The sequence below is a fragment of the Mustelus asterias genome, chromosome 4 (assembly GCF_964213995.1).
Source record: "Mustelus asterias chromosome 4, sMusAst1.hap1.1, whole genome shotgun sequence".
Taxonomy (NCBI): domain Eukaryota; kingdom Metazoa; phylum Chordata; class Chondrichthyes; order Carcharhiniformes; family Triakidae; genus Mustelus; species Mustelus asterias.
This window is the reverse complement of record NC_135804.1, coordinates 74,545,270-74,563,870: the sequence shown is the minus strand read 5'-3', so window position 1 is coordinate 74,563,870 and position 18,601 is coordinate 74,545,270. Positions and strand designations below refer to the sequence as shown.

General features: G+C 54.0%; 1 protein-coding gene across 1 annotated transcript in view; it reads left to right on the top strand.

Moving 5' to 3' along the window:
• LOC144492783 (gamma-aminobutyric acid receptor subunit beta-4-like) overlaps positions 1-18,601 on the top strand; it is a 705,925-nt gene that overhangs the window by 280,410 nt on the left and 406,914 nt on the right. The window contains exons 4-5 of the mRNA XM_078211203.1: positions 5,834-5,971; positions 7,851-8,003. Coding sequence (XP_078067329.1) covers positions 5,834-5,971; positions 7,851-8,003 — 291 coding nt within the window. The remainder of the gene's footprint in view (positions 1-5,833; positions 5,972-7,850; positions 8,004-18,601) is intronic.

Genomic DNA, 18,601 nt, shown 5'->3' with positions numbered 1-18,601 from the left:
AGCATATACACACACAAACCTACATAGACACACATGTGCATGCACATAGATACAGACACACACATATGTACACACACATGCACATGCACACATACATACCTTCATGCACAAAAGTGCACATACAAATACAAAGACCCATCACCCCACACAGGCAGACAGACATGCATACATACACACATATGTATACGCACAACCAGCATGCATACACACACATTAAGAGATGGTGCAAGAGGGAGCGATTCAAATTCCTGGGACATTGGAACAGGTTCTGGGGAGGTGGGACCAGTACAAAGTGGACAGGACTCCAACCAATGTTCTAGGGGGGAGTGTTTGCTAGTGCTTTTGAGGAGGGTTTAAACAAATGTGGCGGGGGATGGGAACCGATGCAGTAAGTCAGAGGGAAGTGGAGACAGAAACAAAGGCAGTAAAGGGAAAAATGAAAGGCAGAGAAAACAGAGACAAAAATCAAAAGGGCCACAGTACAGAGTAGAAAGTCTGTGGAGAACTCAGTGAATGGGTCCAGTAAGGCTAAGAGAAATAAAACACAAGAAGAGTGTACAAAACATGACAGGACAGATGGTCTGAGAAAGCAGGACAGAGAGCAAAGGAAGTCTAGATTAAACTGCATTTATTTCAATGAAAGAGGCCTGACGGGCAAGGCAGATGAACTCAGTGCATGGGTTTGTATATGGGACTGGGGTATTATAGCTATTACTGAAATATAGCTAAGGGAGGGGCCAGACTTGCAACTCAATGTTCCAGAGTACAGATACTATAGGAAAGATAGAACAGGAGGTAAGAGGAGGAGGAGGCATATGATATGCATAGGCAACTGGGATCAAGTGGATCACTTGAAGAGAAAAGAGATTGCCGGAGTCGAGTTAAGAGAGAAATCAGGAGAGCAAAAAGGGGACATTAGATTGCTTTGGCAGATAAGGCAAGTGAGAATCCAAAGAGCTTTACAAATACATAAAGGGCATGAGTAACTAGGGAGAGAGCGGGGCCTAGTAACTAGAGACAGTTGGGGCGGCATGGTGACACAATGGTTTACACTGCTGCCTCACACTGCCAACGACCCAGGTTTAATTCCCGGCTTGGGTAATTGTCTGTGTGGAGTTTGCATATTCTCCCCATGTCAGCGTAGGTTTCCTCCGGGTGCTCCAGTAACAAAGAACAAAGAAATTACAGGCCCTTCAAGTCTGCACTGACCATGCTGCCTGACTGAACTAAAGCCTCCTAACTTTCCCGGGACCATATCCCTCTATTCCCATCCTATTCATGTATTTGTCAATACGCCTCTTAAACGTCACTATCGTATCTGCTTCTACTACCTCCCCCTAAGCATCCACCACCCTCGTGTCAAAAAACTTGCTTCGTACATCTCCTTTAAACCTTGCCCCTTGCACCTTAAACCTATGCCCCCTAGTAATTGACTCTTCCACCCTGGGAAAAAGCTTCTGACTATTCATTCTGTGCATATCCCTCATAATCTTGTTAACTTCTATCAGGTCACCGCTCAACCTCCATCATTCCAGTAAGAACAAACCAAGTTTCTCCAACCTCTCCTCATAACTCACAAAGCCATGCAAAGGGGCGGTACGGTAGCACAGTGGTTAGCACTGCTGCTTCACAGCTCCAGGGACCTGGGTTCGATTCCCGGCTTGGGTCACTGTCTGTGTGGAGTTTGCACATTCTCCTCGTGTCTGCGTGGGTTTCCTCCGGGTTCTCCGGTTTCCTCCCACAGTCCAAAGATGTGCGGGTTAGGTTGATTGGCCATGCTAAAATTGACCTTAGTGTCCTGGGATGCGTAGGTTAGAAGGATTAGTGGATAAATACGTAGGGATATGGGGGTAGGGCCTGGGTGGGATTGTGGTCGGTGCAGACTCGATGGGCTGAATGGCCTCTTTCTGTGCTGTAGAGTTTCTAAGTTTCTAAGTTTCTAACTAATGTCTTCCTGGTAAATCTTTCTGTACCCTCTCCAACGCCTCCACATCCTTCTGGTAGTGTGGCAACTAGAATTGAACACTGTATTCCAAGTGCAGCCTAACTAAGGTTCTATAAAGCTGCAACATGACTTGCCAATTTTTAAACTCAATGCCCTGGCCAAAAAGGCAAGCATGCTGCATGTCTTCTTGACCTTCTCCATCCTCTTTGCCACTTTCAGTGACCTGTTTCCTCTCACAGTCCAAAGATGTGCAGGTTAGGTTGATTGGCCATGCTAAATTGACCCTAGTTTCAGGGGGATTAGCAGTTTAAATATGTGGGATTACGGGGATAGGGTGGATTTGTTATCGGTGCAGGCTTGATAGGCTGTACTGTAGGTATTCTATAATTCTATGACTGGGTCTCTTAAGGATCAACAAGGCCATCTGTGTGCGGATCCACAAGAGATGGGTGAGATCCTAAATGAATATTTCTCGTCATTATTTACTGTTGAGAAAGGCATGGATGTCAGAGAACTTGGGAAATAAATAGTGATGTCTTGAGGAGTGTACATATTACAGAGAAGGAGGTGCTGGAAGTCTTAAGGTGCATCAAAGTAAATAAATCCCCAGTCCTGATTAAATATATCCCAGGACGTTGTGGGATGAAATCTCTCCCCTCGGAGAGATATTGAATCATTGACAGCCACAGGTGAGATGCCTGAAGATTGGAGGGTAGCAAATGTTGTGCCTTTGTTTAAGAAGGGCTGCGGGGAAAAGCCTGGGAACTACAGACCAGCAAGCCTAATGTCTGTAGTGGATAAGTTGTTGGAAGGTATTCTGAGAGTCAGGATCGACGGGCATTTAAAGAGGCAAGGACTGATCAGGGACAGTCTGCATGGCTTTGTGAGTGGAAAATCATGTCTCACAAATTTGATTGAATTTTCTGAAGGGGTAACCAAGAAGGTAGATGAGGGTAGTGCAGTCGATGTTGTCTACATGGACTTTAGCAAGGCCTTTAACAAGGTACCGCATGGTAGGTTATTGCATAAAGTTAAATCTCACGGGATCCAGGATGAGGTAGATTGGGTACAAAATTGGCTTGACGACAAAAGACAGAGGGTGATTGTAGAGGGTTGTTTTTCAAACTGGAGGCCTGTGACCAGCGGTGTGCCTCAGGGACCAGTGCTGGGCCCACTGTTATTTGTCATTTATATTCATGATTTGGATGAGAATTTATGGGGCATGGTAAGTAAGGTTGCAGATGACACCAAGATTGGTTATCGAGGATTGCAACAGGATCTTGATGAATTGGGCCAGTGGGCTGACGAATGGCAGATGGAGTTTAATTTAGATAACTGTGACATGATGCATTTTGGTAGATTGAATCAGGGAAGGACCTACTCAATTAATGATAGGGTGTTGGTGAGAGTTATAGAACAAAGAGATCTAGGGTATAGGTTCATAGCTCCTTGAAAGTGGAGTCACAGGTGGATAGGGTGTTGAAGAAGGCATTTGGCATGCTTTGTTTCATTGGTCAGAACTTTGAATACAGGAGTTGGGATGTCTTGTTGAAGTTGTACAAGACATTCGTAAGGCCACACTTGGAATAATGTGTACAGTTCCGGTCACCCTATTATAGAAAGGATATTATTAAACTAGAAAATGTGCAGAAAAGATTTACAAGGATGATACCGGGAATTGCTGGTTTGAGTTATAAGGAGAGGCTGGATAGACTGGGATTTTTCTCCGTGGAGTGTAGGAGGCTTAGGAATGATCTTATAAAGGACTATAAAATAATGAGGAGCAAAGATAAGATAGATAGTCAATGTCATTTTTCCCAAAGGTAGGGGAGTCGAAAACTAGAGGACATAGGTTTGAGGGGAGAGATACAAAAGGGTCCAGAGTGGCAATTTGTTCGCACAGAGGATGGTGAGTGTCTGGAATGAACTACCAGAGGCAGTAGTATAGGCGGGTACAATTTTGTCTTTTCAAAAGCATTTAGACAGTTATATGGGTAAGATAGTTATAGAGGGATATGGGTCAAACATGGGCAATTGGAACTAACTTAATGGTAAAAACTGGGCAGCATGGACAAGTTGGGCCGAAGGGCCTGTTTCCATGTGTAAACCTCTATGACCCGATGACATACCTGCATACAGTGGCCCACATACACTGAGTGTGGCAAGATCTGGAGAGAAGCATGCCCTTTTTCTTGCCAAAACCAACATTTTTTGATAAAATTCCTCTTCTGTCACAAAAGAATATCTGGGCATGTTTCGAATCACCAAGTAAGGGGAGCAGGACCTCAATATGTCAGCAAAGACGGGCTGCACTGAGATCAGGGCACCATATTTATAAGGCACTCTGATCAGATCAAACATTAACCTCCCACCCCAAACCATAACCGAGGTCTCCAGGGCTCCCCACAACACCCTGTTCCTCCCCCCACAACCCTCACCCCCCCATTAGAGCTGGCATTCACCCCATTATAACCCCCAAACAGTCAGTGCCAGCACCCCTCCCCCCAAACACCTTCCTCCCAACCCCCAAACCGGAGCGGCACAGTGGCACTGCTGCCTCACAGCGCCAGGGACTCGGGTTCGATTCCCGGCTCAGGTCACTGTCTGCACAGAGTCTACACTTTCTTCCCGTCTCTGCATGGGTTTCCTCCAGGTGCTCCGGTTTCCTCCCACAGTCCAAAAGACATCCGCACAGTGGCACAGTGGTTAGCGCTGCTGCCTCACAGCGCCAGGGATCTGGATTCGATTCTCAGCTTGGGTCACTGTGTGTGTGGAGTTTGCACATTCTCCCCGTATCTGCGTGGGTTTGCTTCCACACTCTAAAGAAGCGCGGGTTAGGTTGATTGGCCATGCTAAATTGTCCCTTAGTTTTCGGGGGACTACTTAAGGTAAATGTATGGGGTTATGGGGATAGGGCCTAGGTGGGATTGTGGTCGGTGCGGACTTGATGGGCCAAATGGCCTCCTTCTGCACTCTATGATTCTATGCTGGTTACATGCATTGGCCATGCTAAATTCTCCCTCAGTGAAGCTGAACAGGCGCCTGAGTGTGGCGACTGGGGGATTTTCACAGCAACTTCATTGCAGTGTTGATGTAAGCCTACTTGTGACACTAATAAATAACCTGCACAGTCAATGCTGGCACCCATCGCCCCCACCCCCTGCACCCACCAAACAACCATTGCTGGCATCCCCAGCTCCCACATCCACTCCTTGCCACCACCACATATAAATGAACACCCTTTCCCCCATGTGGTTCCCACTAGGTTCTGCCACTGCCAATGACCCCCTGGCACAGTTTGGCATTGCCTGGTTAGCATGGCATGGTACCAACCTGACAGGGCCAAGGGACAGTGCCAGGTGGAATTACCAGGACACTACCTGGCTATGTCTCTCTACTCAGAGGGCTCTTGTCACCTTTATGTCCCCAGGGGACCCCCATGACAGGTTCACATCTGGATGAACCCCTTGTGAAGCGCACCAATGTGCTGTCATGTCTGCACAGTTTGAAAATAAATCTCGAGCTCAATATATGCCAAGGTGTTTCTTTAATAGAGTGTAAATGTATGTAAATATATTTAAATCAGATTCACACCTATTGTGGGCATGAACCTGACAACGTCACCGCGAGGGGAGGTGAAAATCAGAAATGGTGGATGGAGAGTGGCCTCAGGATCACCCTCATAGATTCTGTGTTCTTTTAGAAACCTGATCCAAGCTCCCTCATCCTTGTCAGTGTGTGACGGAATGGTGACCAGAAATTGAGAGTTCCTGATAATGACAATAAAAGAGTGCCCCAGCCTATAATTCACTGTTTAATATTCATTGCACATAACCTGTTAGTGTTAACTAACACATTCCTTTGTCTCTTTACACATGACCCGTGCAGATGGCTACACAACGGATGACATTGTCTTTCACTGGGAAGGTGGAGATACAGCAGTGACTGGAGTGAACAATCTAGAACTGCCCCAGTTCACAATCGTTGAACTTAGCTTGGTGTCAAAGGAAGTGGTTTTTGCAACAGGTGAGATTTTTGCAGATATTTGGACAGTGTTGTATATTCATCACACATGGACTCCTGTTACATCCCAATTAATAGATCTGCAGTCTCTCAGAATCACAAATCAAACACAAACACAGGGTTCCAGGGCAGCTAGAGTACTGAATATACCAGAATCCCTGTCTCTCTCTAACATTAAACATTGTCCTATCCCATTCACAATGAATGTAGATAGCCAACACCATGACCTGTCCCTCAACATTCCATGTCAATCACTGCTATCCACTTTCATTTTCATCCAGGCCTGATTCACCATTGGCATCCTGTTCACCTCAGCATATCATCTTCAATCCATCATCCAGCTTTCTTCACCCAGACAGCTCCAATATCCACTCTTCACCGTAACACCACTTGTTCCAATTCCACTTCCATGTGTCCCGTTGATGTGGAAAATTCACTTCCCCTCCCCCACAATCGGGTCCTATATCCACTCTTACAAATCGACATTCAAGAAAAGCAGCATTTCGCTACATTATTTCTTTGATGGGTTCAGTGCAGCGGGAGCTTTACGCTGTATCTAACCATGTGCTGCCCTTGTCCTGGGAGTGTTTGATGGGAGACAGTATAGAGAGAGCTTTACTCTGTATCTAACCCCGTACTGTACCTGTCCTGGGAGTGTTTGATGGTCTTGATGTGGAGATGCCGGCGTTGGACTGGGGTAAACACAGGAAGAAGTCTCACAGCACCAGGTTAAAGTCCAACAGGTTTATTTGATAGCAAATGCCACCAGCTTTTGGAGCGCTGCTCCTTCGTCATGTAAGTGGGAGTTCTGTTCACAAACAGGGCATATAAAGACACAAACTCAATTTACAAAATAATGGTTGGGATGCGAGTCTTTACAGGTAATCAAGTCTTAAAGGTACAGACAATGTGAATGGAGAGAGTATTAAGTACAGGTTAAAGAGATGTGTCTTGTTTCCAGACAGGACAGTCAGTGAGATTTTGCAAACCCTGGCAAGTCGTGGGGGTTACAGATAGTGTGACATGAACCCAAGATACCAGTTTAGACCGTCCTCATGTGTGCGGAACCTGGCTATCAGTCTCTGCTAAGTGACTCTGCGCTGTCGTGTGTCGTAATGGCCGCCTTGGAGAACGCTTACCCGAAGATCAGAGGCCGAATGCCTGCGACCGCTGAAATGTTCCCCAACAGGAAGAGAACACTCTTGCCTGGTGATTGTCGAGCGGTGTTCATTCATCCGTTGTCGTAGCGTCTGCATCGTCTCCCCAATGTACCATGCCTCGGGGCATCCTTTCCTGCAGCGTATCAGGTAGACAACGTTGGCCGAGTTGCAAGAGTATGTACCGTGTACCTGGTGGATGGTGTTCTCACGTGAGATGACGGCATCCATGTCGATGATCCGGCACGTCTTGCAGAGGTTGCTGTGGCAGGGTTGTGTGGTGTTGTGGTCACTGTTCTCCTGAAGGCTGGGTAGTTTGCTGTGGACAATGGTGTATCTATCCTGGGAGTGTTTGATGGGGACAGTGTAGACGGAGCTTGTCACTGTATCTAACCCCGAGCTATACCTGTCCTGGCAGTGTTTGATGGAGACAGTGTAGAGGGAGCTTTACTCTGTATCTAACCCCGAGCTGTACCTGTCCTGGGAGTGTTTGATGGAGACAGTGTAGAGGGTGATTTAGTCTGTATCTAACTCCGTGTTCTACCTGTCCTGGGAGTGTTTGATGGGGACAATGTGCAGGCTGCTTTACTCTCTCTCGAATCTATACTAGAAATTATTATGATTCCACTGGAAGTTTACGACATTAATTGATTGAGTGTCTTGTCTGTGCACTGCATATGCCTTTAACTTCACTCCTCCCTTTCTTTATATTCATTTCCTTCCAGGTTCATATCCTCGTCTGTCGCTCAGTTTTCGAATCAAGAGGAATATTGGATATTTCATTCTGCAGACCTACATGCCGTCAATCCTCATCACTATCTTGTCCTGGGTGTCCTTCTGGATTAATTACGATGCTTCAGCTGCACGTGTGGCTCTTGGTGAGTTACCACCAAACACAAATCCTCACATCCCATAATACCCACAATGACTAGAGTATTAGATTCTGATTGCATGGAGCTAGTTATTGTTATGGATTGTTATGGAGCCCATAACAACCACGCTCCATTGTTTAGGCACATCCCATTACAATACAATGGTTATAAGACAGAAGGAGGCCATTTAGCATGTTATGTCTGTGCTAGCCCTCTGAAGGGCCACCACCTCACCTTCACCAAAGCCCGTAACTCGATAAATGTTCCAGTTCAGATGATAATCCCAATGTTTATTGAATGCTTCGATTGAAGCAACCTCTACCACACTCTTGAAGCTTAGGGACACTCCAGAATACACAGCTTGTGTCCTGAAAGACCTTCCCCAGTACATCTCCTTCTGATCTCTGAAGCTTCACCTTTGCTGCCACCACATGTTCCCTCAGACCTTTTAAATTACTTTTCTGGCCCAATAGTCTGTGGTCAGTTGCAGTGCAACAAATGATGCAATGGCAGGAATGGGGTCAGTGCCAACCAGGGACTGAAACAGAAACTAGCAGCTTAACAGAAGCTTTGTATTAAATAGTGATAGCCGGCCCTGTTCACAGAGTGATAATGTGGAGATGCCGGCGTTGGACTGGGGTAAACACAGTAAGAAGTCTCACAACACCAGGTTAAAATCCAACAGGTTTATTTGGTAGCACAAGCCACTGGCTTTCGGAGCGCTGCTCCTTCATCAGTTAAGTGGGGGGTCTGTTCACAAAAGAATGATAGCCAGCCCTGTTCACAGAGTGATAATGTGGAGATGCTGGCGTTGGACTGGGGTAAACACAGTAAGAATTCTTACAACACCAGGTTAAAGTCCAACAGGTTTATTTGGTAGCAAACGACACTAGCTTTCGGAGTGCTGCTCCTTCATCAGGTGAGTGGGAGTTCTGTTCACAAACAGGGCATATAAAGACACAAACTCAATTTACAACAGTGAGTGACTAACTTTCCTGTCTGGAAACAATACACATCTTTTTAACTGGTGCCTAATGTTCTCTCCACTCACATTGTCCGTACCTTTAAGACTTGATTAGCTGTAAAGACTCGCATTCCAATCATTATTCATGTAAATTGAGTTTGTGTCTTTGTGCCCTGTTTGTGGTCAGAAGGGACAGCCTTTTCCGAAAGCTAGTGGCTTTTGCTACCAAATAAACCTGTTGGACTTGAACGTGGTGTTGTGAGACTTCTCACAGAGTGATAGCCAGCCCTGTGAACAGAGTGATAATGTGGAGATGCCGGTGTTGGACTGGGGTAAACACAGTGAGAAGTCTGACAACACCAGGTTAAAGTCCAACAGGTTTATTTGGTAGCAAATGCCATTAGCTTTCGGAGCGCTGCTCCTTCGTCAGATGGAGTGGATATCTGCTCTCAAACAGGGCACAGAGACACAAAATCAAGTTACAGAATACTGATTAGAATGCAAAACTTTAGAGCTGATCAGGTCTTAAAGATACAGACAATGTGAGTGGAGGGAGCACTGGGCACAGGTTAAAGAGATGTGTATTGTCTCCAGACAGGACAGCCAGTGAGATTCTGCAAGTCCACAAAGGGATAGCCAGCCCTGCTCGCGCAGTGATGTGCAGCTCTGCATTGTGCGGTGATGTGCAGACCTGCATTGTGCGGTGATGTGCAGACCTGCATTGTGCGGTGATGTGCAGCCCTGCATTGTGCGGTGATGTGCAGACCTGCATTGTGCGGTGATGTGCAGACCTGCATTGTGCGGTGATGTGCAGACCTGCATTGTGCGGTGATGTGCAGACCTGCATTGTGCGGTGATGTGCAGACCTGCATTGTGCGGTGATGTGCAGCCCTGCATTGTGCGGTGATGTGCAGCCCTGCATTGTGCGGTGATGTGCAGACCTGCATCGCGTGGTGATGTGCAGCCCTGTGTCACGCGCTGATGGGCAGCCCTGTGTCACGCGGTGATGTGCAGCTCTGTGTCACGCGGTGATGTGCAACTCTGTGTCACGCGCTGATGGGCAGCCCTGTGTCACGCGGTGATGTGCAGCTCTGTGTCACGCGCTGATGGGCAGCCCTGTGTCACGCGGTGATGTGCAGCCCTGCGTTGCACAGTGATGTGCAGCCCTGTGTCACGCGGTGATGTGCAGCCCTGCGTTGCACAGTGATGTGCAGCCCTGTGTCACGCGGTGATGTGCAGCCCTGCATTGCACAGTGATGTGCAGCCCTGTGTTGCGCGGTGATGTGCAGACCTGCGTTGCACAGTGATGTGCAGGCCTGTGTTGCGCGGTGATGTGCAGCCCTGCGTCGCGTGGTGATGGGCAGCCCTGCGTCGCGTGGTGATGGGCAGCCCTGCATCGCGCAGTGATGTGCAGCTCTGTGTCGCGCACTGATGTGCAGCCCTGTGTCGCGCAGTGATTTGCAGCACTGCATCGCGTGGTGATGTGCAGCCTTGTGTCGCACGGTGATGTGCAGCCTTGCATCACGCAGTGTTGGGCAGCCCTGTGTCACGCAGTGATGTGCAGCCCTGTGTCACGCGGTGATGTGCTGCCCTGCGTTGCACAGTGATGTGTAGCCCTGTGTCGCGTGGTGATGTGCAGCCCTGCGTCGCGCGGTGATGTGCAGCCCTGCGTCGTGCGGTGATGTGCAGCCCTGCATCGCGCAGTGATGTGCAGCTCTGTGTCGCGCAGTGATGTGCAGCTCTGTGTCACGCACTGATGTGCAGCCCTGTGTCGCGCAGTGATGTGCAGCCCTGCATCGCGCAGTGATGTGCAGCTCTGTGTCGCGCAGTGATTTGCAGCACTGCATCGCGCGGTGATGTGCAGCCCTGCATCGCGCAGTGATGGGCAGCCCTGTGTTGCGCACTGATGTGCAGCCCTGTGTTGCGCGGTGATGTGCAGCCCTGTGTCGCACGGTGATGTGCAGCCCTGCGTCGCGCGGTGATGTGCAGCCCTGTGTTGCACAGTGATGTGAAGCCCTGCGTCGCGCGGTGATGTGCAGCCCTGCGTTGCGCGGTGATGTGCAGCCCTGCATCGCGCAGTGATGTGCAGCTCTGTGTCGCGCAGTGATGTGCAGCCCTGTGTCGCGCACTGATGTGCAGCTCTGTGTCGCACAGTGATGTGCAGCCCTGCATCGCGCAGTGATGTGCAGCTCTGTGTCGCGCAGTGATGTGCAGCTCTGTGTCGCGCAGTGATGTGCAGCCCTGCATCGCGCACTGATGTGCAGCCCTGTGTCGCCCAGTGATTTGCAGCACTGCATCGAGCAGTGTTGGGCAGCCCTGTGTCACGCGGTGATTTGCAGCCCTGTGTCACTCAGTGATGGGCAGCCCTGTGTCACGCGGTGATGTGCAGGCCTGTGTTGCGCGGTGATGTGCAGCCCTGCGTCGCACGGTGATGGGCAGCTCTGTGTCGCCCCGTGATTTGCAGCACTGCGTCGCACGGTGATGTGCAGCTCTGTGTCGCCCCGTGATTTGCAGCACTGCGTCGCGCGGTGATGGGCAGCCCTGCGTCGTGCGGTGATGTGCAGCTCTGTGTCGCCCCGTGATTTGCAGCACTGCGTCGGGCGGTGATGTGCAGCCCTGCGTCGCGCGGTGATGGGCAGCCCTGCGTCGCGCGGTGATGTGCAGCCCTACGTCGCGCGGTGATGGGCAGCCCTGCGTCGCGCGGTGATGTGCAGCCCTACGTCGCGCGGTGATGTGCAGCCCTACGTCGCGCAGTGATGTGCTGCCCTACGTCGCGCGGTGATGTGCAGCCCTGCGTCGCGCGGTGATGGGCAGCCCTGTGCCACACAGTGATGTGCAGCCTTGCATCGCGCAGTGGTGGGCAGCCCTGTGTCACGCACTGATGTGCAGCCTTGCATCGCGCAGTGGTGGGCAGCCCTGTGTCGCGCACTGATGTGCAGCCCTGTGTCGCACACTGATGTGCAGTCCTGCATCCCGCGGTGATGTGCAGCCCTGTGTCGCGCAGTGATGTGCAGCCCTGCATCGCGCAGTGTTGTGCAGCCCTGCATCGCGCAGTGATGTGCAGCCCTCCGTCGTGCACTGATGTGCAGCCCACTGTCGCGCAGTGAAGTGCAGCCCTGCCTCGCGCAGTAATTTGCAGCCCTGCATCGCGTGGTGATGTGCAGCCCTGTGTCGTGCGGTGATGTGCAGTCCTGCATTGCGCGGTGATGTGCAGCCCTGTGTCGCGCAGTGATGTGCAGCCCTGTGTCGTGCAGTGATTTGCAGCCCTGTGTCACGCAGTGATGTGCAGCCCTGTGTCACACAGTGATGTGCAGCCCTGTGTCGTGCAGTGATGTGCAACCCTGTGTCACGCAGTGATGTGCAGCCCTGTGTCGTGCAGTGATGTGCAGCCCTGTGTCACGCAGTGATGTGCAGCCCTGTGTCACGCAGTGATGTGCAGCCCTGTGTCGTGCAGTGATGTGCAGCCCTGTGTCACGCAGTGATGTGCAGCCCTGTGTCGTGCAGTGATGTGCAGCCCTGTGTCGTGCAGTGATGTGCAGCCCTGTGTCACGCAGTGATGTGCAGCCCTGTGTCACACAGCGATGAGCAGCCTGCATCATGTGGTGATGTGCAGCCCTGCATTGCGCGGTGATGTGCAGCCCTGTGTCACACAGTGACGTGCAGCCCTGTGTCGCGCGGTGATGTGCAGCCCTGTGTCGCACGGTGATGTGCAGCCCTGCGTTGCACGGTGATGTGCAGCCCTGTGTTGCGTGGTGATGTGCAGCCCTGTGTCACGCGGTGATGTGCAGCCCTGTGTCGCGCGGTGATGTGCAGCCCTGTGTCGCGCGGTGATGTGCAGCCCTGTGTTGCGTGGTGATGTGCAGCCCTGCATCACGCAGTGATGTGCAGCCCTGTGTTGCGTGGTGATGTGCAGCCCTGTGTTGCGTGGTGATGTGCAGCCCTGCATCACGCAGTGATGTGCAGCCCTGTGTTGCGTGGTGATGTGCAGCCCTGTGTTGCGTGGTAATGTGCAGCCCTGCATCGTGCGGTGATGTGCAGCCCTGCGTCACGCGGTGATGTGCAGCCCTGCATTGCGCACTGATGGGCAGACCTGTGTCACACGGTGATGTGCAGCCCTGTGTCATGCAGTGCTCTGCAGCCCTGTGTTGCGCAGTGATGTGCAGCCCTGTGTCACGCAGTGATGTGCAGCCCTGTGTCACGCAGTGATGTGCAGCCCTGTGTCACCCAGTGATGTGCAGCCCTGTGTCGTGCAGTGACGTGCAGCCCTGTGTCGTGCAGTGATGTGCAGCCCTGCGTTGCGCAGTGATGTGCAGCCCTGCATCACGCAGTGATGTGCAGCCCTGTGTCACGCAGTGACGTGCAGCCCTGTGTCGTGCAGTGATGTGCAGCCCTGCGTTGCGCAGTGATGTGCAGCCCTGCGCCACGCAGTGATGGGCACCCCTGCGCCGCGCAGTGATGTGCAGCCCTGCGTTGTGCAGTGATGTGCAGCTCTGTGTCGCGCACTGATGTGCAGCCCTGCATCGTGCAGTGATGTGCAGCCCTGCATTGCGCAGTGATGTGCAGCCCTGTGTCGCGCGGTGATGGGCAGCCCTGCGTTCCGCGGTGATGTGCAGCCCTGTGTCGCACAGTGATGTGCAGCCCTGCATCAGGCGGTGATGTGCAGCCCTGCGTTGCGCAGTGATGTGCAGCCCTGCGTTGCGCACTGATGGGCAGCCCTGCGTTGCGCAGTGATGTGCAGCCCTACGTTGCGCAGTGATGTGCAGCCCTGTGTCGCGCAGTGATGGGCAGCCCTGTGTCGCGCAGTGTTGGGCAGCCCTGTGTCGCGCAGTGATGGGCAGCACTGCGTCGCACAGTGATGTGCAGCCCTGTGTCGCGCAGTGATGTGCAGCCCTGCATCGCGCAGTGATGTGCAGCCCTGTGTCGCGCAGTGAAGTGCAGCCCTGCTTCACGCAATGATGTGCAGCTCTGCATCGCGTGGTGATGTGCAACCCTGTGTCGTGCGGTGATGTGCAGCCCTGCATTGCACAGTGATGTGCAGCCCTGCGTTGCGCAATGATGGGCAGCCCTGCGTCGCGCGGTGATGTGCTGCCTTCTGTGTTGTGGTGATCTGCAGCTCTGTGTCATGCACTGATGTGCAGCCCTGCGTCGTGCAGTGATGTGCAGCCCTGCATTGCGCGATGATGTGCAGCCCTGTGTCGCGCGGTGATGGGCAGCCCTGCGTCGCGCAGTGATGTGCAGCCCTGTGTCATGCAGTGATGTGCAGCCCTGCATCGCGCAGTGGTGTGGAGCCCTGCATCGTGCAGTGATGTGCAGCCCTGCATCGCGCAGTGATGTGCAGCCCTGTGTCATGCAGTGATGTGCAGCCCTGTGTCAATCGGGGATGTGCAGCCCTGCGTCGCACACTGATGTGCAGCTGCATCGTGTGGTGATGTGCAGCCCTGCGTCACATGGTGATGTGCAGCCCTGCATCGTGCGGTGATGTGCAGCCCTGTGTCACGCGGTGATGTGCAGCCCTGCGTTGCGCGGTGATGTGCAGCCCTCTGTCGCATGTTGATGTACAGCCTTGCATCACGCAGTGATGTGCAGCCTCGCATTGCACGGTGATGTGCAGCCCTGTGTCGTGCGGTGATGTGCAGCCCTGCATCGTGCGGTGATGTGCAGCCCCGCATTGCACGGTGATGTGCAGCCCTGTGTCGTGCGGTGATGTGCAGCCCTGTGTCGTACGGTGATGTGCTGCCCTGCGTTACGCGGTGGTGTGCAGCCCTGTGTCGCGCAGTGATGTGCAGCCCTGCGTCGCACAGTGATGGGCAGCCCTGCGTCGTGCAGTGATGTGCAGCCCTTTGTCATGCAGTGATGTGCAGCCCTTTGTCATGCAGTGATGTGCAGCCCTGCATTGCGCGGTGATGTGCAGCCCTGTGTCACGCGGTGATGTGCAGCCCTGCATTGCTCGGTGATGTGCAGCCCTGTGTCGTGCGGTGATGTGCAGCCCTGCATCACGCGGTCATGTGCAGCTCTGCATTGTGCACTGATGAGCAGGCCTACGTCACGCAGTGCTCTGCAGCCCTGTGTCGCGCAGTGATGGGCAGCCCTGTGTCATGCAGTGATGTGCAGCCCTGTGTCACGCAGTGATGTGCAGCCCTGTGTCACGCAGTGATGTGCAGCCCTGCATCGCGCAGTGTTGTGCAGCCCTGCGTCGCGCAGTGATGTGCAGCCCTCCGTCGTGCACTGATGTGCAGCCCACTGTCGCGCAGTGAAGTGCCGCCCTGCATCGTGCAGTGATGTTCAGCCCTGCGTCGCGCAGTGATGGGCAGCCCAGTGTCGTGCGGTGATGTGCAGTCCTGCATTGCGCGGTGATGTGCAGCCCTGTGTCGCACAGTGATGTGCAGCCCTGTGTCGTGCAGTGATGTGCAGCCCTGTGTCACGCAGTGATGTGCAGCCCTGTGTCACGCAGTGATGTGCAACCCTGTGTCACACGGTGATGTGCAGCCCTGCGTTGCACGCTGATGTGCAGCCCTGTGTCATGCGGTGATGTGCAGCCCTGTGTCACGCGGTGATGTGCAGCCCTGCGTTGCACGGTGATGTGCAGCCCTGTGTTGCATGGTGATGTGCAGCCCTGCATCACGCAAGTGATGTGCAGCCCTGCATCGTGCTGTGATGTGCAGCCCTGCGTCACGCGGTGATGTGCAGCCCTGCATTGCGCACTGATGGGCAGACCTGCGTCACGCGGTGATGGACAGCCCTGTGTCATGCAGTGCTCTGCAGCCCTGTGTCGCGCAGTGATGGACAGCCCTATGTCAAGCAGTGATGTGTAGCCCTGTGTCACGCAGTGATGTGCAGCCCTGTGTCACCCAGTGATGTGGAGCCCAGTGTCACGCAGTGACGTGCAGCCCTGTGTCGTGCAGTGATGTGCAGCCCTGCGTTGCGCAGTGATGTGCAGCCCTGTGTCGCGCGGTGATGTGCAGCCCTGCGTTGCGCAGTGATGTGCAGCCCTGCGTTGCGCAGTGATGTGCAGCTCTGTGTCGCGCACTGATGTGCAGCCCTGCATCGTGCAGTGATGTGCAGCCCTGCATTGCGCAGTGATGTGCAGCCCTGTGTCACGCGGTGATGGGCAGCCCTGCGTTCCGCGGTGATGTGCAGCCCTGTGTCGCACAGTGATGTGCAGCCCTGCATCATGCGGTGATGTGCAGCCCTGCGTTGCGCAGTGATGTGCAGCCCTGCGTTGCGCACTGATGGGCAGCCCTGCGTCGCGCGGTGATGTGCAGCCCTGTGTCGTGCAGTGATGGGCAGCGCTGTGTCGCGGAGTGATGTGCAGCCCTGCGTCGCGCAGTGATGTGCAGCACTGTGTCATGCGCTGATGTGCAGCTCTGTGTCGCGCACTGATGTGCAGCCCTGTGTCGCGCAGTGATGAGCAGCCCTGCGTCGCGCAGTGATGTGCAGCCCTGTGTTGCGCAGTGATGTGCAGCCCTGCGTCGCGCAGTGATGTGCAGCCCTGCATCGCGCAGTGATGTGCAGCCCTGTGTCGCGCAGTGAAGTGCAGCCCTGCTTCGCGCAGTGATGTGCAGCTCTGCATCACGTGGTGATGTGGAGCCCTGTGTCACGCAGTGATGTGCAGCCCTGTGTCGTGCAGTGATGTGCAGCCCTGTGTCGTGCAGTGATGTGCAGCCCTGTGTCACGCAGTGATGTGCAGCCCTGTGTCACACAGTGATGAGCAGCCTGCATCGTGTGCTGATGTGCAGCCCTGCATTGCGCGGTGATGTGCAGCCCTGTGTCACACAGTGACGTGCAGCCCTGTGTCGCGCGGTGATGTGCAGCCCTGTGTCGCACGGTGATGTGCAGCCCTGCGTTGCACGGTGATGTGCAGCCCTGTGTTGCGTGGTGATGTGCAGCCCTGTGTCACGCGGTGATGTGCAGCCCTGTGTCGCGCGGTGATGTGCAGCCCTGTGTCGCGCGGTGATGTGCAGCCCTGTGTTGCGTGGTGATGTGCAGCCCTGCATCACGCAGTGATGTGCAGCCCTGTGTTGCGTGGTGATGTGCAGCCCTGTGTTGCGTGGTGATGTGCAGCCCTGCATCACGCAGTGATGTGCAGCCCTGTGTTGCGTGGTGATGTGCAGCCCTGTGTTGCGTGGTAATGTGCAGCCCTGCATCGTGCGGTGATGTGCAGCCCTGCATCACGCGGTGATGTGCAGCCCTGCATTGCGCACTGATGGGCAGACCTGCGTCACACGGTGATGTGCAGCCCTGTGTCATGCAGTGCTCTGCAGCCCTGTGTCGCGCAGTGATGTGCAGCCCTGTGTCACGCAGTGATGTGCAGCCCTGTGTCACCCAGTGATGTGCAGCCCTGTGTCGTGCAGTGACGTGCAGCCCTGTGTCGTGCAGTGATGTGCAGCCCTGCGTTGCGCAGTGATGTGCAGCCCTGCGTCACGAAGTGATGTGCAGCCCTGTGTCATGCAGTGACGTGCAGCCCTGTGTCGTGCAGTGATGTGCAGCCCTGCGTTGCGCAGTGATGTGCAGCCCTGCATCACGCAGTGATGGGCACCCCTGCGCCGCGCAGTGATGTGCAGCCCTGCGTTGTGCAGTGATGTGCAGCTCTGTGTCGCGCACTGATGTGCAGCCCTGCATCGTGCAGTGATGTGCAGCCCTGCATTGCGCAGTGATGTGCAGCCCTGTGTCGCGCGGTGATGGGCAGCCCTGCGTTCCGCGGTGATGTGCAGCCCTGTGTCGCACAGTGATGTGCAGCCCTGCATCACGCGGTGATGTGCAGCCCTGCGTTGCGCAGTGATGTGCAGCCCTGCGTTGCGCACTGATGGGCAGCCCTGAGTTGCGCAGTGATGTGCAGCCCTGCGTTGCGCAGTGATGTGCAGCCCTGTGTCGCGCAGTGATGGGCAGCCCTGTGTCGCGCAGTGATGGGCAGCCCTGTGTCGCGCAGTGATGGGCAGCACTGCGTCGCACAGTGATGTGCAGCCCTGCGTCGCGCAGTGATGTGCAGCCCTGCATCGCGCAGTGATGTGCAGCCCTGTGTCGCGCAGTGAAGTGCAGCCCTGCTTCACGCAGTGATGTGCAGCTCTGCATCGCGTGGTGATGTGCAACCCTGTGTCGTGCGGTGATGTGCAGCCCTGCGTTGCACAGTGATGTGCAGCCCTGCATTGCGCAATGATGGGCAGCCCTGCGTCGCGCGGTGATGTGCAGCCTTCTGTGTTGTGGTGATCTGCAGCTCTGTGTCATGCACTGATGTGCAGCCCTGCGTCGTGCAGTGATGTGCAGCCCTGCATTGCGCGATGATGTGCAGCCCTGTGTCGCGCGGTGATGGGCAGCCCTGCGTCGCGCAGTGATGTGCAGCCCTGTGTCATGCAGTGATGTGCAGCCCTGCATCGCGCAGTGGTGTGCAGCCCTGCATCGTGCAGTGATGTGCAGCCCTGCATCGCGCAGTGATGTGCAGCCCTGTGTCATGCAGTGATGTGCAGCCCTGTGTCACACGGTGATGTGCAGCCCTGCGTCGCACACTGATGTGCAGCTGCATCGTGTGGTGATGTGCAGCCCTGCGTCGCATGGTGATGTGCAGCCCTGCATCGTGCGGTGATGTGCAGCCCTGTGTCACGCGGTGATGTGCAGCCCTGCGTTGCGCGGTGATGTGCAGCCCTCT